This window comes from Capsicum annuum, chromosome 7, assembly GCF_002878395.1.
Source record: "Capsicum annuum cultivar UCD-10X-F1 chromosome 7, UCD10Xv1.1, whole genome shotgun sequence".
NCBI lineage: Eukaryota > Viridiplantae > Streptophyta > Magnoliopsida > Solanales > Solanaceae > Capsicum > Capsicum annuum.
The window spans coordinates 194,421,408-194,442,261 of NC_061117.1; the positions used below are offsets into that span (position 1 = coordinate 194,421,408).

The 20,854-nt window shown below is 34.4% G+C and overlaps 2 protein-coding genes across 3 annotated transcripts; one reads left to right on the forward strand and one right to left on the reverse strand.

The window, feature by feature from the left end:
* The first annotated feature begins 2,333 nt into the window (after window positions 1-2,333).
* LOC107856221 (uclacyanin 1) lies at window positions 2,334-3,792 on the forward strand. Its single transcript, XM_016701207.2, has 2 exons — window positions 2,334-2,648; window positions 2,873-3,792. The coding sequence occupies exons 1-2, from the start codon at window positions 2,483-2,485 to the stop codon at window positions 3,622-3,624; spliced, it is 918 nt and encodes a 305-aa protein (XP_016556693.2). The 5' UTR covers window positions 2,334-2,482; the 3' UTR covers window positions 3,625-3,792.
* Window positions 3,781-9,615, reverse strand: LOC107856222 (transcription factor ILR3). Of its 2 annotated transcripts, XM_016701208.2 has the most exons (6): window positions 9,047-9,615; window positions 7,873-7,935; window positions 5,284-5,361; window positions 5,038-5,200; window positions 4,637-4,920; window positions 3,781-4,061 (listed from the first exon to the last, which is right to left on the reverse strand). In XM_016701208.2, the coding sequence occupies exons 1-5, from the start codon at window positions 9,205-9,207 to the stop codon at window positions 4,651-4,653; spliced, it is 735 nt and encodes a 244-aa protein (XP_016556694.1). In that variant the 5' UTR covers window positions 9,208-9,615; the 3' UTR covers window positions 3,781-4,061; window positions 4,637-4,650. The 2 variants fall into 2 exon arrangements, with proteins under 2 accessions (XP_016556694.1, XP_047271284.1); XM_047415328.1 differs by lacking the exons at window positions 3,781-4,061; window positions 9,047-9,615 and adding an exon at window positions 8,015-8,228 and having other exon boundaries at window positions 4,404-4,920.
* Window positions 9,616-20,854: the final 11,239 nt, after the last annotated feature.

Genomic DNA, 20,854 nt, shown 5'->3' on the forward strand with positions numbered 1-20,854 from the left:
CACGACTATATAAAATTGTATCCCTAAAGGTCGAGTATGATGCAGGCAGTGAACACAACAAAATCAAACCTAGAGATTCCCCATCATACTTATCCTCCAGAGTCTCTAAATCAGAGACGATTTCCTCAAAACAAATAGGTGATCCTCCAAAGATGCACCCCCAGACATGCTATGGAAATAAAGTCGTTGTTTGAGATGCAACTTACTAGTTAGGCTCTTTGTCATACATAACGATTCCAGTTTGAACCACAACGCAGCGGCAGTGGTCTCCTTCAAAACATCCTGTAGAATCTGATTGGATAAATAAAGGTGGATTTGAGATAGAGCCTTTCGATCCTTACATCGTTTATCCTCTTCTGTCCACGATAAGGGCATCTTATCAAACCCTAATAGAGCATCGTCCAAATCCATCTGTGCGAGCACAGCCCACATCTTAACCTGCCATAACGAAAATTTGGTGTTGCGGTCCAATAGCGGAATATCATACTTCATGGTTCTCATCCCCACCAAAATAATCGATCGCTCTGATACCAGTTTGTTATTAAACGGACAGGAATAAGCAATACCACAAACAAAAGAAAATAAGAAGAACACAAGATTTTATGTGGAAATCCTTGACGAAAAAAACTACGAGCAGAGGAGGAGGAAATTCACTATAATGGAGAGGAATACAAGGAGGAGACGAAAGTCTCAATGACATATATTAAAACCGCCAAAAACAACCCACTTGATCGCACTTTATATAATACGTGCGTATAAATAAATCTTAATTCCAAAAAAATACAGGTCCATCAGCCCGATCCCTACGCTACCACCACTAACCCCCCAAAAAATCTCAAATATAGGTCACACCACAATCTTTTCAGGGCCACAAACTCTAATATCCAGCTATCAAATTTGAGAGAGAGAAAGTGTGTATATGGGAGGGGATTCTACATGAATTTAAAACTTTGCGCTTCCCATTAGCTATTGTTAATTATAAATATTAGTATATGACATAGTTCGAATTTCAAAAGTCAAATAAAAAAATCTTTGATCACAATTTATATATTTTTGCTATCGTATTTTTTTTATATAGTTCATGATTATGTAAATTATTTTAAAAAATCTTAAAATTATATATCCAAATGCATGGCTAAAATAATGAATTTTGAATCTCAATATCCATATAATTTGGGTCAAAGGGAATAACAAGGATAGAAGTGGAACGTGCATCCAGTTATATAACAGGCTCCCAAATTATTCTCTTTTTAATTATTTAATTCATTCTTTTTGAAATGTGATTTTCATAGTAGTGGCTTATAAGTTGTATTATGCATGATTAGAATCAGTTCCTCTGGGTTTTGGAAAAGTCTCCCCTTTAGGCATGCTCTCCATGTCGCGTTGTTGCTTTGTTAACAAACAAATATCAACTAGTGAAATCAACCATATAAACTTAATAGTTAAACAATTAGTCCCTTAGTTTTAATTATTAGTACTTCCTCCGTTTCAAATAGTTATTATGTATTGTTTTTCCGAGTTGATTTGACTAATTTTCAAAATTAAATTAAATTAGATTAATACACTGTTTTAAATTAAGATTTGGATATTCAAAAACTATATAAAAAGTACAACAAGTTGCAACTTCTCATACTACTATGATGAAAAAATACATCTTAAAATATTAATCAAAATACTTATCATTAACTCCCAAAAGGAAATTGTTACAAGTAAGAAAGAACGGAGTACTTCACTTAATTTTTCACGCAGGGAAGGAGAAAAGGTCACATAAAAATCTTGTAACAGAAGAGGATTATTCTAAATTTTCAATTGGAATTGCTTCTTTGAGTTTTAGGAAAGTAAAATAAAAGATAAAAAGAAAGGACATTGGACTTTAAGTTTAATTCTAAATGCGTCGAAAAAGAAAACTTTGTTCATTTTTCAGAGAATGCAACATGCTTAAAGCACACTGCATTTATAAGGGGCTTTCTTCAACAAATATGCAGACATATATAATTCAAAGAAGAGTTTTTAAGTTATATACACGAATAGTGTTACGGAGTTATTTATATCATCAGTGTAATTTAACATGTTATCGATTATAGGTAACCAACCAATGATTATTTAATGAAATTACTTTTTATTGCATAAAACTTGGAACTCTTTGAAGAAAACCGCGAATACATTTCTTATTATTTGCTGAATCTACCATTTTGCCATGTTCTTGTATTAATATTTGGATTCCAAAAGGAGTGGCGTCCAAGCAAAACCCAAAAACGAAAAAAAATTAAAACTGAAAATGGCCATTTTTTAAGGAACAAGCTGTCAGTGCCTGTTGAGATTAAACTAATACCTTCTCCTCATTCAACGTGTTTTGTCCTTGCTCTGTATTAAAGTTGCATTAAATAGCTAGATCTTACAAGAGCCAAGATATAACTCTTAAATTAGCTAATTTGGCATCAGTAATAAAGCCAAATTAGCTAATTCCCTGCTGATTGAAGTTATGGCAATGCTAAGAATGTTGATGAGCTTGGCTGCTATAGCCATGCTGGTTGGTTCAGCCATTGCTACAAATTACACAGTGGGAGGTCCTAATGGTGGATGGGACCAATCTACTGATGTTCAAGCATGGGCTGCATCTAAAACATTCTACGTTGGAGATAAACTAAGTAAGCCATCTAGAAAACTATCTTTTTAGCACTTGTAGAACACTGGCAAAAAAGGATGAGAAGCCTTTGTCGAGTGGCTGGAAATGCCCGTTTTGAGCTCAGGCAGATGTTTCCGCTGAACTTGTCTTTGTAAATTGTTTGGCTTCTATCATCCACTACGGAGTCTGGTACTTCTTTTATTTGATGTTTTAGCTAATGTGTTTTTATTTGTGTTTTGGTGACAGTTTTTTCATATGCTCTAAGCCATTCTGTGCTTGAAGTCACAAAAGCTGGTTTTGAGTCCTGCCAGATAACATCTCCTATTGCAATTTATACCGGAGGGATGTCAGTCATCACTCTAGCTACTGTAGGCAAGAGATATTTCATATGTGGAACTGGTGGACATTGTAACGTAGGAGGAATGAAGCTCGAAATCAACACTCTTCCCAAGCCTTCTCCACCCCCACCAGCCAAACCGGCTACTCCACCAACAGCAACCCCCACAACTCCACCACCATCAACTCCCTCAAGTCCACCACCATCAACTCCTTCAAATCCCCCACCATCATCTCCCATGACTCCACCACCAACTCCCAAAACTCCAGCACCATCGAACCCCACAACTCCACCAGCATCATCCCCTTCCACCACCCCAGTTGCTTCCCCTCCCTCTTCATCGCCATCTCCCAAGTCTTCATCAGCACCCTCACCAAAACAGGCACCTAAAGTTTCCCCTGCATTGTCACCTTCCAAGTCCTCCCATGCTCACAGCCCTGTCATGCCTCCTACTGGCGTTCCAACATCCCCTTCTGTTGAAGCCCCAGGATTGCCTCCTACTGTTGTTCCAACATCCCCTTCTGTTGAGGCCCCAGGATTGCCCCCTTCTGGTGCTTCTGCACCTACACCATCTTCCCCGTCATCGGCTCATAAAATCAGTGTGGTTACTGGTTCTACTGTGGGATTTTGCTTTGCCATTATGCTGATGTTTCTTCTTTAAGTCCTCAAACAATATTTTGAGGATTTCATTTTTCGTTTTATTGTTGATTTAATTCTATTTGTACCTGATTTCCCTTAGTCCTGGTTGTCTTCTCAACATATTCCATTTATGATTGAACAAATTATTGACTGTGATATAATGAATGTTACTTGAGTATTTTTACCCAAAGCATTGTCATATATATGTTTAAACTTTATATAATTTCTTCCTTCAGTAGAATCAGTAGAGGCAATAAATAAGGAGTTCTACACAACCTATGTGATGTCTAACAAAGGTTTAAAGAGTCAACTGTCAAATTTCCTCAATATATTGCTTGTGACGGACTAACAGTGCAAAAAGTCCGAAAATCCGTGCTTTACCAAGTTTAGAAGCCCTTGATGTGAATTATCGGAACAACATAAATCGAACATTGGAGCATAATAGAGCAAACAAAGTACCTCTAGTACAAGCACCACGGTATCAAGAAAACACAAAATAGTAAATCCAAGAGCAAGGAAACAAATTCGGGTAGTGAGTGGGAGGGTAACCAAAATGGCCTCTCAAGAAAAACAAGCAAATTCTTCAGAGTCAACCCAGAATAGAATATATACAGATTGCAGAAGCATGCTAAGCTAACACAGCTAATAATGTGCATAAAACCAACAACAACAACAACAAACCCAGTATATTCCCACATAGTGGGGTCTGGGGAGGTAAGATGTACGCAGTCCATACCACTATCTCCGGAGAAGTAGAAAGGTTGTTTCCGATAGACCCCCGGCTCAAGACACGGAGTAATGTGCATAAAACCAAGTTCAATTATTTCAGAAGGAATCCCATCTAGGGACTCTTAATACATGACTGTTTTTCGGGTGAGTATACACCTGACATATACACGATTTAGCAAACCATCAAGACTGACCCATACATCAAAGCCAGACATACAAATACAACCAGCAAATTGTTTCAGTTGTCTATCACCTTTAGCATACAGAGGAGCAAAAAAAAGAATAAAGCTCCGATACCAAGTCACCTGGCAAATCCAGCTTAAGCAACTGGAGGACGAAGCACATGATCTTGAGATGTGTCAACAACAGCAGGTTGCATGAATTGCCACATTGCAACACTGGGATAACCAATGAAAGGCATCAATTTGTTGCCTGCCGCGACTTGTCCTTGTGCAGTAAATGCAGCTCCCATGGCAGAAGGGTGGGAGAGAAAACCTGATTTTGAGGCTAAGCTTTTAACCTGATACTCCAAATTCTCCTTTTCTTCCTTTAGCCTTTGCTTTTCATCACGGAGCTCATTCTTCTCTGCCTGAATAGACATAAGTTTTTCTTTTATAAGTGCCTCAACAGATAGCTAAAGAAAAGTAGCATGGATGAACGTAGAGACTACAACTGACATGCAGTTGCACTAAAATTGAGACTACACCTTAAGTTCTTTTATCTTCTCTTGCAACTCCTCATTTGACTCCTTCAGCTTCTGGGTTTCAGTTCGCAGCTCAATCAGCATCCTTTGAGCATCACTCAGAATTGCAACTTTCTCAGTTTTTGGTGGCCTTCCAGGATCAAGGACAGAGCTCAATTCAAGGAACCTAGACGATGTCAGATTTGGATGTGAGAATTCATAAGAAAGCAAATATATCACGAGAAAGAGATCTAGAGGGAGAGATCATGCCTCTCATTCAGTCTATCCCTCCTCAATTTCTCTCGGCATGCCTTAGATCTCGGAGAGCTGCAACATTCACTTTTTAACCTGTACGTACAGTTAAGTAGATATAAAAGCAAGAAATGAATGATACCACTTCAAACAGCATTGTTCTTTGCTTCGAAATTGCTATCTGAAACAACCAGTTTCAACATAGAAACTTTCCTTTTCAATTTCATTTTCTTGTTTCTTGGAGATGCAGGGAAGGTCAATTAGCAACTCACTTTAAAGGTCAACCTTTTGAAGGATATTTTCCTTGGAACTAGTGATACCGGACAAGTGTATAAACAAGGACGACTATCGAGAGCACAGCCACGACAAATAGGAATCCCATGAGAAATTTTGTGATAACGCTGAAATTAAGAAAATTACGTCAGATCAACACTATGAAAGTGACTTTCATTAACTTCTCATTTTGATGGTCTACGTAATTATCGAAGGACAAGAATCACATGTGTAGTCATCCCAGCAACCTTTTCTGTCTACTTTGAGCCCATAAAGAAAGGAATTTTACTCTGGAAACTTAATCAGATGTATCCATCTTAAAAGCTCCCAACAAATGTGACAATTGAAAAAGTATGATGTTAGAAGCCCAAAAGATAGGATGCGGTATATTGAAGCTAAATTTTCATAACCGACGGTTGGAAAGGATGTATATTAATTGAAGATATCCATAAAGCTCCATCAAATGTTAACATTTCTCTATTAGCAATTAGAGTGATTGGACAATGAAGCCTGAAACAGAGATTTCTACATAGACAATTCAAACGAGATGATATCCCTTCACATGGAAATTATCAATAATAATAGTAAAACCCTTATACAGCCTTGAAATAGGAAAACACCAATCCACACCACATTGATACTTTAAATGGATTCTCCACAAAATAGGAAAGCTTGCTGAAACTGAGTGTAAAATTTTTGGATATGACGCCGTATCTGATACTCATGCCTGAGCTCAGTAGAGAAAGTTAGCAAGAGAAAGGGTGGAGAACTGGGATGAAATACACTGCATAGAAATCCTACTTTTAAAGTAACCAGGACTGAGATCACCAATAAAATATCCTACTCTCAGCAACAAGAAGCAACAATATTTTCTTGGTAAAAATAAAAAGAAGTATAAAGAAACTAACCATTTGACCTTGTAATCAACAAACTTCTCTCAGTGAAAATCTAACATAAAATTTTTGGTAGTGATTGGGAGGAAGAGCCTTTAATTCTACTTGTATGAGCTTTGCATATATGGCTGGTATCAAACCCATATAAAGGAGGAGGGTTGCAGTACGCTGGCAGCTAGTAATTCATGAATCCTCATAATACATATATCGTTGGAACATGCTTACCTAGGCATGTGTAACATCAACGCCCAGTATATGATGAAAATAAGGCTACGGTTCCTTCACATCTTTGTCAGTATGGAGGGAGTATAAGATAGGTTCTCACATCATGAATGGATATGGGTAAAGAAAATAGTCACGACACATAAGCGCCCGAATGAAGTGTAAAATAGGAAAAAGTCCCCACATCATGGACGAGTGTGGATGAAGAAATTAGTCCCTCCACATCAGTGTCCTGATGTTGTGCAAAATAGGAAGGTATTCCCACATGAACGGACAAGAGAGCCAGATTCGGGTAGGTCATTAGAATATAGGCTCTACGACGGGGAAATTTAGGGAATTAGTGGATACCTTAAAAATGAGGAGAGTGCTGTGTATGCCAACCGGAAATTAAATGGACAGGGCAAAAGACTAGAGAGATGACCAACATGAGTAGTAAATTATAGTATTGTAGGATAGATAAAAACTGGAATGAGGCGGAAATTATAATAGAACCAAAAGTTAAGGACAAGGTTGTAGAAGGAAAGGGAGTTGAGGATTGATTATGTTATCAAGCCTTGCATGTGAAAATGAAACAATGAATGTCATTAGTGCCTATACTCCCTAAATAGGATTAGATGCAGAAACAAAATCTAAATATTTGGAAGATATGGGCACCTTGGTTCAAGGTATTCCAGGCAACCAGCAATTTTTTATAAGGGAAGATCTAAATAGTCACGTAAGTAAAGATAGCAATACTTTTGACCAAACACATGGAGGATATGGTTATGATACTACGAATAATTAAGGAAAGGCTATTTTAGAGTTAGCTTTAGCCTATGACATAGTTGTAGCTGACACATATTTAGTAAGAGAAATTCTTGAATGTGTGCATTTAAGAGTGGAGCAACCATAGTCACATACATTGAAGAGCAGTACAAAAAATGTGAACAAACAAGAAACAAGATTGCTATGAAGTATGAAAAAGGAAACAGATATAACAAGAAATGAATAACTTACCTATTGAGTTTCTACTTTGAAACAATTAATTCTGTTGAGAACACCATTTGTGACAGTAAATGTACATTTAAGAGTGGAGCAACCATAGTCAAATGGATTTTCTCCTTACTAGAAGATAGGATACATAAACAAGATCCAGATCTCGAAAACAAGAAGAATGTAATAAAAAAAGTTCTCCAAACCTCACAAACCATGTAACAAAAGAAATGGATAATTTATTTACCGCTTTCGTGAGCTTGCCTCCTTACTGACTTCTGAATCCGCAAATGTGTAATCTGTTTCTGCACTGAAAGAGATAGGTGGCCATCAGAATATGAAGATGGTAAAAGCAAAAGAACAGTTTCAGTAAAATGCTGTTGTCCCACCACTTTGTGCTATCCTTTGGAGACATTAAACATGTACGTGCCCATAAGATTAGACGTTGCCTATAGTAGTTGTTACTTACAATTTCCTTGGTGGAAAAGCTGATGGTTTTAAATCCTACTAAACATATTTCAGTCATTCTATGGCTAAAAGTAATGTAATCTAGAAAAGAATCTATAACCTCAACCCAAAGTGACAGGCAATTTCCTCATGCTCGAAACAACTTTTCAAGCTACAAGATGGCTGAAGTGACACCTTGTTGAAGGCTTGAAGCAACCTACTATCCTGTGATAAGATTATTTTGAAACTAGGTGTCAAGTTTACCACAACCTTCCCCCCTTATCTCGATTGCAAGGGCAGTTCAGTGCACTAAGCTCCCGCTATGCACAAGGTCCGGGGTTGTATGTGGTTTTACCTTGCATTTGTGCAAGAGGCTCGCTCTTTCCACAACTCAAGCCGGTGACTTTTTGGTCACATGACAACAACCTTACGAGCTATCTCAATTGCAACAGATTATAATATGCAAAGCTCACATGCTGTTACGCAGTTAGAATTTTCACTAAGGGGGTTCAAAATATGAAAGAAGTAAACAAACAAAAAAGCTAAAGGAGATTCAACAACAACAACAACAAAAAAACCCAGTGTATTCCCACCAAGTGGGGTCTGGGGAGGGTAGCGTGTACGGAATTCATACCGCTAAAGGAGATTCAACATCTATTGTAAATACATAAAAGAAAAAAAAAATTCAGCGTGTATATATAAACAACATAATTTTCCAGCAAACGGATTCGGATGAACCCTCGGTCCTATCTGACTCCGTCTTCAAGTCACATGCTTGAACTTACAAGGGAAACTGTTAAATTCTAATTCAAAGAAAAATCATAAAATTTACTTTATGGGTCTTTAAACTTCCCAAAAAAAAAAAGAGAGAGCATGAGAGTAACTATATAACAAACTAAGAATAGAATAAAGAATTATGCTTTCTCCTAAGTACGTCAAGAAAAGAAGAGGATAGGGTGGAAGAGCAGACCCACATCAGATTAGAGGAAGCATAGATAGTCTGAGTAGGCCAGCTGAAATCAATTGTAGCCGGAGACTGAAAATCAGCAACAGTAACAGATGCAGCAGAAGTAATATCTGTCATCAACTCATAATCAAATAACCAATTAGGATTCCCACTAGAATCAACCTCCATGACTTAAACTCTCTTCTTCAATTCCTTCCTTAGCTCACTACACTATAATCAACAAGTATGAAAAATCCACTACTCCAGTAGTACAGTAATGTAATAGTAGCAGTTGAAATAGCAACATCACATATATAAAAAGAAAAGAATATTTTTGTGGATATGGATGTAGAAGAATTAACAAAGTTGCATATCGTCATCAATGCATTTTTATAACTAACAAAAAGTAAACGCTGTTTTGGATGGACAAGGAAAGTTGCATGATTTGTGCTGCTTTTCACTGAACAAGTTGCTTGTCAGTTGTCACATTCATTAATGATCCTTTTCATTGGGATTATACTATTTGTTGCTTAGGAGGAAACTGCAACTAGACTGGAACAACTACTGTAAGCTTATATTTGGAGTTTCTCATACTGCAACAACTGCCTATTTTAATATGGGGCACATATATTATGCGCATAATAAAATGACCTTGAATTATTCAACTTATAAAATTATCAATTTGGATTACTTCAAAATTTATCTGTCACGTCAGTGTTTGATGTTCATTAGAGGTAATGAAAACGAGTTGAGTAATTAGTTGTTAATTGAGATCATATTAAAGTGTCTAGATATGTACTTTTGAAATAGAAATGCTTAGTTATAAATTTTATATGTGTAATAAAATTTGTACATGATTAGCAAAAGATAGTTGCTCTGACTTATAAAACGCTAGGCGAAAATAGTTAAGAAAATGATTTCATCTAACCATAACAGTTTGAATTAATTAAAAGAACATTTGCTAAAAACACAAGTGACAAGACTATCAATGCAAATTTTATTTAGCCAATGTTTTTTTTATACATGATTGTCATGCTTGGATGCGCTTAAATACAATTGGAATACGTGTTATAAATTATTTTTTAAATTTGAATTATAACTTAAAAGTTGAATTTGAAATTTCTAGTGTCAAACATGAATTTTCAATCAGAGTGAAAATATAGTCCCAAAAAATGAACAATCTTTATGAGCAAATGGGTCCTAAATTACCTATTTTTATATATATATTTTTATTCGATTAGAATTTGATTTATTATTATGTTCAATTTTTTTTCTTGGCCGCACGTGAAATGCCGGTTCACGATAATTTTCCCTTTCATTATTTAACTTCCGTTCATGTATACTTTCAAGTTTAGTTAAATTTAATTTTTACAAAAAACAATAAATGACCCCTAAATTTTTCAGTATGGATGTAAAACTTCAATTTGAAATCAAAACAATGATATGTTATGTTTACTTTTAGTAAGAATTATTGATAAAATTATGTCAAAATCAAAAAAGATTTATAAAAGGACAGCTCTGTATTACTAAGTTCGTGGTATGCGCGGGATTTGAGGAAGGATGAATTATAAAAGTCTATTATGCGAAATCTTAGCCTGTAAGATATATGAACATAATTAATATATTAGTTTGTGAAAATGAGCGAACAAAGCGATTTGAAATATTTTAACAACAAATGCTAATTAAATAATTCTTGAAAGTATTTCAACAACGCTAATTAAATAAGTGGCCATATATGTTAGAATCAAAGATCAAATAGATAAAAATAAATAAATTCTCTATAATAGTCATGTTAATTCTGTCATTTAAGGAAAGCATCACCGAAATATGTAGATTAAATTCTAAGAAAATTTCTATAAAGTCTTAAATTATTTATTTAAAAAATGTATTTATAAGTAGATTTGATTCATTTCTCTATTCTAAATCTAAAATCAAACCAAGTCCATCACATATTATTTTTTGTTTGATTCAAGTTTTCAGTTTTCTTCGAACACCCCTGTCCCTAGGCATCATGCTCTTTCCTTTTCACCTCATATCTTTTTGGAAGGAATAACCAGCCATTTGGAACTAACATTCTATCTCTAATATACTTATAAGTTATCATTTCTTAAGATAAGTAAAAAAAAAAAACAAAAGTTTGATTTTTCTTTATATTTCTATAATGTATAACGTAGAATTAAAGTTCTATTTGTAGCTATTATATAGAATGAATGACATGTCATCATATGTGAAAAAAACACATCACATGATTCCTAATTGATATTGTTAGAAGTCATATTTTTCGAACTTCTACATTATGTGTTGTTTTGTAACATCGGTGTTGGAATCTTGATGGGACTTTTACATCGGATATGAGCGTGCCTGTTAAAACGTAAACTCTTCTAAAACGGAATTGAAATATAAAAGCACAAAAGAAAACATATTTATTCTTGTGGGGCATTAGAAAACATATTTATTCTTGTGGGGCATTAGAAAACATATTTATTCTTGTGGGGCATTAGATTATTGTATAAGTTCACCAATACTTGTTTTAACATGTGGCACCATTTATCCTCTCGAGCTTCAAGAAACATATACACACATATGATATAGGAATTTTACGGAGTTCAAAAAATAAAAATACATTATTTGTGCTTTAAACTTGAAATCCCAAAATAAAACTTGAATCCTCTCAATCACTAAGTAAATTTCTACTATTATGTTCAAGAGATTTAATATCTAAATTATAATTAAGGAGTGCATTTTAATATTATAAAATGTTAATGTGCAACAGATCAGTAGCATTGGGCAGTCCTTTGGCCAAATTTCAAGCAAACAATATAAAGCTCCTTTCATTTTATTTTATTTTTTTGACTCTTTGGCTTGTTGAAATAATTTTTCTTTCTTCACTTTTTTTTTTTTTTTGGCATTCTCTTATTTGCCTTCGAACTATTTTTTTGTAATAGTATCAGAAGATTTCATACGGTTAGTTTTAGAAGTATTAAGAGAAAGAATTTTCATCTATATCTTTGAGACGATTTGTTTCCTCAGTCCTTATGTAACTGATAAGTTAATGGTTTTAGAATTTTTGTCTCAATTTTTTTATCAAATTTGAGTATTATTTTTTTTGAAAAAAAAAAAAATAAAAATAATAATATCATAATTACTTTCACTTTTTCCTAAAAGAAAAATATAATTTTCTTTCATATTTGACTAACCTTTTTCTTGGAGGAAAGGTATTGCACCTCTATAAATAGAAGAACCCTCTTCTCATACAACAATACAATAGCATCCCATAGTGTAGTCTTTAAGGAGTTTTGTTTAGGGGAAATTTTCTCCTAATACGTTTTAAGTTTTCAATATTATTTTCAATAATTAGGTCATTTGACCAAACCATATCAATAATATGTTTTTAGTATTATGTTTTTCTTTGTCATCTTAATTATCACCTCTATGGTTTGCAACTATTAGCTTTCGCATGGCGCACCCTCAATTTCCAACCCAACACTTAGAGAGTTAAATTCTTTTTCTTATGTTTCAATCGATTTCTATAGGCATTCTAGAAGGGCGAAAATTTTTCAAGTAAAACATTAGCTAAAGAATCTCACACATCTTCATCCCCTCATTGAGAATATCAGTAGTCAAATTTTCATATCCGCAAACTTGTTTCATGATGAGTTTATTATCAATCATTTGAAATTTAGTTCGCTATCGACAACATATTTTTTTCTTTCCTGCATCACCAGCACCATATTTCTTTTTTAAACTGACCCATATCTTCGTAGCAAATTTATAAGTAACAAATAAATCAAATAAAGGAATAGTCATATGATTCAACAAATGTCCTCTAACTTCGTTATTATCTTTTTCAAACTTATTCATAGCGACATCATCAACCACAACAGTGTTAGATCCATCAATAGGAGGTTCATTAAATAAAACATAATCAACTTCTAATTGTTCAAAGGAAATCAGAAGTTTTTATGACCAATGCTTAAAATTATTTTCATTCAATAACTCAAGTTTTGAAAATCAGAAAAAAAAAAAATTGTTCAAAGGAACAGTCATTTATCACTATTGTATGTAAGTAACATCGCTTTCAAATTGTTGAAAAAAATTACTACAATATTGATATTGGAACTGAAATTAATAATAATAATAATAATAATAATAATAATAATAATAATAATAATAATAATAATAAGTAAATAGTCACAAATACTGTGTTGTGACAAGTCATTGTCTTGAAAGCGATTTTGGTCCGACTTCGATGCAAATCATTTTAGTCGGTCTCTCCCCAAGGTTCCGCAACTACTTCCAGACACGTGCACTCGTGGCTAGAAGTTTGGAGGCTATCCAAACCAATTGCCCAAAACAATTCAAGAAAAAAAAAAAAGAAAGGAGAAAGACGTTTTCTTTCGTTCTTTGTTGTGATGTATTTCTTTTCTTTGTAGATGCTCTCTATATAGGATATTGAAAATGAAAAAGATGAGTCAATTTGGAGAAACTGATGGTGAGCATTAATGGCATTAAAAAATTATTACTACACATGTTATAGAATTTACATTCTGGAGAAGGTGTGTTCATTTTCTTTGTAATGTAGAAGTGTATGTTTAACTTCTCTGAAATATATGTATTTTTCTTTTTATTCTTTGCATTACACAAATGAATTATGGATAGTATTGATGTTACATTTTCTTGGTGAAGATTTGGACTCTTCAACTACTCCAGAATTGCTTGAGTTGTACGACGTTGTTGGACTGTTGTATCCTGCAGTGAACAAGTCAAAAATAATATTATTGGATCGGTGTATATTATGTCTTATTGTACTTGAGTTTTCTTAAAGAAAGCGAGATATCCGTGCCTCAACTTGAATATGCTTTTATTCATTTTACTTTCAACTTTAATTATTACTATAATTTATGATATATTACACCAAGATAATTAAGACATTACCTTATATATATAGTATATATATATATATATTTTATTTGTCAGAGGGGGTCAGGTGAACTCCCTCGAGAAACTCTAAATCCACTCCTCTAGAGAGAAATCAAAAACACATTTGAATTAATTACAGATTAAATAGTTGAATCTGTTACTTCGAGTTAATATTCTTTAAGTTCAATTTGTGTATGTCTAATTTTTACTGAATATCTTAAACTAATATCTTGTAAATATGTATAAGAATGTTGAATATGTATAAGTAATGTAAAAAAATAGTAGCTAAAATTCTCTCTATGATGTAAGCAACCCGATTGCAGATCCCTTAGCTTAGTATTCACACATGGCAGATCTGCCAACCCAAAATCATCTAAACCGTATGCAAATAGATCCTACTTCTGATGTACATACTACCTTCTTAGGTAAGCTTCAAAGTAATGCTTGCTTCCCTACTCTGCAAAACACCTCCAAGACGCCAACACGGATTGTTGGTCTGAATGATGAAATTACACCTATAAAGTCAGCTAACAACTTCATTCCCATCACAGCAGCGGACAAGAACAGACTCTATTCGCCGTGGAAATATGTTGTTATTGTCAAGTTAGTTGGTCTAAGAATGGGTCATCAACTATTGAAGAGTAAGTTGTTAGCTCTATGGAAGCCTACAGAAAGCATGTGAATTTTTGATCAAAATAAGTCATTTTTTGAACCAATTCACCAAAATAATATGTTTTTTCAAAATTTTACAAAACTAGTATAAACGTACTTCCCAGTAACGTATTACTTTATTATTTTATTAAAAAATACAAGAGTAAAAACCAACGGTGTTTGATTTTTAACGGACCATAAAACGTTACTTATAATAACGTTTTATAAGTAATTCGCTACTATGAGTAACGTTTTCCAACAAAATAAAAATCAAACGCCTAATTATTTTAGGGGCAACCAGTGCCCTAATTCTGAAAAGAAAAGAAAATTCTCTCGTCTCTTTGCCACTGCCCTAATTCGAAGAAGAAGAAAAATTTGTTGTCGTGTCTTTCGACGCCTCTAGCTACTCCATCTCGTCTCTTTCGACGCCTCTGGCTACTCCATCATCTAAGTAATTATTGGTTCAGCTGTGTTTCGGATTGCGGAAGCCTAGACTCAATGTCATAGAAAGGGTCTTTTTGGTACGAATCTACTCTCTATTTTTCTAGACTCAACTTGACTCTCTATTTTAAACTTTTGTATTTCTCAAATTTTACTCAACTATGCTCTAAATTATGATTTCGGAACAAATGAATTTAAATTCTTTTCATTTTTGGGATATTTTTTAAAGGAGAAAGGATATTTGTAGACTTTGCTCATACTTAAGAGAACATTTTTATCCTTTTAATGGATGATTGATATGTTTATTATAATGAACATATTCACTTATGTATAGGTACTTTTATATGGCTGGTAGTAGTTCATACAAGCTGGATCCTGGGCCACTTGAACCGTCTGTATTAACTCAACAACTTACTCATAGGTCACGGGATATATGGAATGGAAGTGTTGATATGATTCTTAATTCGAGAAAGAGTGATGGAAGTTTTTGGAAGCTCGTAGAAAAATATCCTATCCATCCACGAGTTTTAGAAGTGATTAAATTATCTGGATTGTATGGTGTTTATAGATGTAATAGGCCTACTATCGATCGTAGTTTGATCACTTCATTAGTTGAGCGTTGGCGTCCTGAAACACATACTTTCCACTTTAGAACAGGTGAAGCAACTATCACCTTGCAAGATGTCGAGGTGTTGTATGGATTACCCGTGAATGGTGCTCCGGTACTTGGTATTGAGACAACGAGAACTATTGGTGATTGGCAAAATATTTGTCAAAGATTATTAGGTTTTATTCCATCTCTTCGGGATTTTAGCAGTAGTTTCCTCAATGTGTCTGCCCTTAAAGCGCACATGCTAAGTGAGCCACAATTGTCAAACATGGCAACTCAAGAAATAGTCAATCAGAAGGCTAGGTGTTACATGTTCTGGATGATTGCGAGTACGATGATGGCAGATACATCTGGTTCTTACTTGAAGCTTATGTACCTGCCTATGCTTGAGGACGTCAATGCAATTGGGTCTTATAGTTGGGGTAGTGCAACTTTAGCGTACTTGTATCATTTTCTTTGTAAAGCCTCATAGAGTATCCAAAATGAGATAGCCGAATTTCTACCACTACTTCAGGTATATCTAATAATTCTAATAATTGCACAAATTATTTATTGATATTTCTTTTAGTTTATATATATATATATATATATATATGTATGTATCAGGTTTGGGCATGGGAGAGGATCACTGTCCTTAGGCCACAGATAGTAGGAAAAAGAGGTATAGGAGATATTTTTCCTACTGATTTGCGTAGGGGTTCACATGCTACTAGATGGTTTGCACACTTTAGTTGGACTAACACTACTAAGCATGTGCTAAAAGTGTATAGGGATGCACTTGACTCTATGACAGAAGATCAGGTAGATTGTGTATAATTTTTTATCTTTGATTTTACGTAAATTGTAAATATAGACTCATTTGCTTTTTCCTTTTTCATGTAATTTATCTGGGAACCATATATTGATGATTTAATTGAGAGTCTTCCTGACTATTGTCGCGCTGGACGAGACATGTGGCGTGTTAGAGTTCCAATCTTCTGTTGGGATGTGGTAGAGGTTCACTTGACTGATAGAGTAATGAGGCAATTTGGATTGCAACAGGTGATTCCAACTCCATTTCTATTTGATTCCACCCACTTTCATCATGATCGTCGGGGAAGGCCAAATACAAACTAGGATTTAGAACATGCATAATGGTTACCTTTTTAGAATGAGCGAGAACAATATATTTGTAATGCAACAGTCAATCATGGGTCACTTCGGTATGACGACCCTTACCTTATTTGGTTCAGACGTATTACTCGTCTTCTCATTGGTAATCCTAATCTCCGTCCTCAATGCCAACAAGGTTATGTACCTAATTTAACTGCATATGAAACAATGATAAGTAGAACTTTGCTTGTCTGATTTTTCTTTATCTAATATATGTTAACAATAATCAGAACCTCCAAAGTAGGAACTTAGCTTTTCTTGAATCTTCTTAATGCTTGTACAGTTAAATGATTTTTACTTTAATTCACAGGCACATCATATTCATTTGATGGTTGATAAAGCTTAATCACTTGGAGATACGCCATCGTATATTATACATGTTTAGAAAGATAGTGCGTGATCAAAGTTCTGATTGTTTGAGATATGTCCACGAGGCCGACAGGATTCATGTATCAGTCGATTATAAGAGAGATGAGTTACAACCTAATCAGTTACGTCCCCCTATTTGTAGGCGAGGAAAAAGTGGTGTTGCTGGAAGAAGAGAACGTGCTATTGTGAGAGACCAAGTGCATGTTGAAATGAATCAAATGGATGAAGCAACGCAAAATGCACAAATAAGTTCAGAAGATGATCAAGCAACAACTAATCATGATTTTGGTTCCACTTCAATGGGTTGTACTCAGGAATTCACTCAGGCATCAGGTATGACATATCAACATACAGAGATTGTGCCATACATGACTCGGCAGACTCCACAAATATCAAGGTATCCAAGTATTTCATCACTTGATAATATATTTGGTAGTTATCAGCCTCAACATTTTGAGAATGCCCCAAACTTTACCTCATCGCCTGTGCCAATGTCTATTGATATCCTCGATGCCACTAATAATTTGGAGAACTTGAACACTGAGATGGAAGATAATGAGTTGGATAATGCTAACAATGAAGTGAACGGTAATGATCCCGAGGATGAAAGTAAAGGTTGCGATACGACTATTAAGCATGATGAACTATCAAAGAAAGAGAAGCGTACAATTATTGCTAAGCTTATTGGGATTGGTATTTTTTCTTGATTATGTTATTTTTTTTTCAACTTAACTGCACTTTTTTAGCTGAACAGTTGAAAATCGACCTTTGTTTGACAGGGAGTCACTATGCTTACCAGCACGCCGAAAAGAAAAAAGCCAAACAGAAAAAAATCAAAACAAAAAAAGGCAAAGAGTAATGGAGTTATGTTGGACGCTTCCTTCTTCCTTTCCCTTGAACGTGATCTAGTCATAACTGGTAATACATGAATACCTGTTCTCTCTATAAGTTATTTTGCTTTCTTGTTTTAAGTTTACTTTTCATTGTGCTTAGTTGTTGGAAAGTTGTTAGTATTTTTTTTATAGCATTTGTTGTCCTTTTTAAGGTTTTTGGTTTCTATTCTTTAGTGGTGTACGCGATTTGGTTTAGCTGCATAAACTAATCTTGAGTTGTGGTGTATGCGAGTTGTTAGTTCACTTTTCATTGTCCTTTTTAAGGTTTAGATTGTCTTTGAGCTGTCATTGCATCTGACTCTTTCCTTTTTCTTTCTTTTTTTCTGTTAGTATCTTGTTTTAAGTAAAAAAAACTAGCAGCAGACATTTGTGGGTGAATGTGTGCAGGAATATGCTTAATTCTTTCTTCCTGTAACGTTGTTGCGCTTCTCTTGTTGTCTCTGAGAATCTGCCATAGTGTCATATATTTGTGGTTGGTTGTAATAAGTGCTAAAAATTACTTACTAGGAACATCTTTATTATATATGTATTGCTGGTAGAAAGTTTTATATAGTAAAACCTGGATAGGTGATGTTAGAATGAGACTCAACTGTGTAAAGAGAGTTTCCAGAAAAGATCACAGGCAATGGCTCCCAGTGGTACTGGTTTGTGCACAGTACTTTTGCTGAAAGTGATTGGTTTGCTGATTCTTGCTAATTTAGAGTTGAAGTCTTATATTTCTCATTTTCACAAAAAGATTTAATTTTTATTCATTTTTGGCCAATGATGTACTCTTATTGAATTTTGGTTTTGTGGGGTTGTGCTAAAAGTGTCTGTTTTGCTGATTGTTGGAAGGTAGAACAAATTTTTGAGTAAAAAATATTGGTAAAGTTCTGAAAAGGGGAGATTTTGGAGTTGTTAGAAGGTTTTGTTTCTCTCTTTTTCATTCTGAGATTGGCATTTGAAGTCTTATCTACAAATGGGAATAGGCATTCTTGGTTCTTTTCTAGTTTTGACACTGTTCTTTAGGCCTTTGTGTTGTCAACAACCAAACACTGATGGCAGTGTATCATACTTTTCTTCCTCATTGTTGTATTACTGTCTGGTTGTTATTACACTGCTGTAGAACTATTACTACTGTAGACACAAGGTTCTACTAAGAAAAATTCACAGGAAGTTATATTAACTCGTTAGTCGTTCATAAGGTGATATAACCGAATTATGTTTCTCTGCATTTTAGTTTAGGACAATCTACAGGAGACGTTCTTCGTAGATGATCCAACCCATTATTTCAATGCTGCTACATTATTGAAGGTGTTGGCTTGACTCAAGGACTGAGAGCTGGAATGGTGTGGATTAACTGTTATGATGTATTTGATACTACGATTCCTAATACTAGTTCTATGTTTTTCGAGTTGAAAGGTTTTGGAATGTTGTACATCTTATTAACGCTGAGAAGCAGCATCATAAACATTTGAGACTTGAGTTATGACTTAAGACTTATGCTAAGCTGTGGCCACAAAAGAATTATTGTATGCATATTAAGTTCGATTTATTAACATGGGAATTGTGTGATAGGATGAGTATGACCTCATTGTATATATACAATTGCTTAGCATCAACATCCAATGAGTTATGTGGCTGTCAAGGAGATCAAAAGCATTAATTAAGCTCATTTGCCTTGTTATCCAGGATCCAAACCAGAAGGGCGGGTCAAGACCCAACCTGATATTTTACCCATCTCAACCTAACCCGTTTCAACTCAAAATAAATTTGAGCGGGTCATGACCCAACCCAATATTCAATTCAACCCATTTCATATTTTCAATCTCAACCCAACCCGCCCATTTGACACCCCTAATGTTGTAGGTATTACTGAAGTGATGGTAAAGATTGCAGCGAGTTGGAGGATGAAAAAGATTGAACAAGAAAGAAAAAGTTGTCAAATTTTTCTCTCTTTTGTAATTTTTTGGTTGATGTAAAGAGAAATTGTAGAATTTTCAGGGTGTGGAAAACTTCTTTGGGGGTTAAAAGTTTCTCATTTATATTTGATAAAAACGAGATCTTCATTTTATCGATAGCTGCATGGATCTTGAGGAACTTTAGTTAATGTATTTCCTTACTTTTATACACTGCCTTGGTGTAATTTTACATATTAACTTTTCTTAAGGAACAATATGGAGGTGTGTTGTACAATTTTTAGAACTTTTTCTTTAGATCTTGAAATGTCTCATTTGTAACAATTTAAACTTTGTTTTCATTAAGACCACCAAACGATACTTAGAAGCAATCAATTCAATTTTCTAATTTTAACAACTTTGATCAACAAGCAAACATTATTCCTTGAAAATTACTTGGCATCATAACCACTAGCTTTCATGTTCTTTTTATTACTAGTAATAATTATAGAAACATAAACTTCGTTACAATTTGCTCTCTTTTAAAAAAAATAGTTTTTTTTTTAATTTAAAATTGATATGGTGTTAGTTGAAATTGAAATCCAGCTACTGTGAAGATTAGCCCATGGAATGTTGGTATAAGATTTCTATTCAATTAATTCATGAAACAATTATTAGACCTAGAAATAATCCACAAAACATAATTCATTAGACTTGAAACGATTAGAAATTTTAAGAGTACCCACTTAAGTTTGATTACGAGTTGGACATCGGCGCCAATTATGTTCAGTCTATCTACAAAACCCGCGAGCTCGTCCATATACTGCACGACCACGATCCATCTTATTAGGTACTCTAGTTGTCCTTTGTCGATTAGGGCGATGATAGAATTCATTACTTCTCATTATAAAACTTGGAGATGG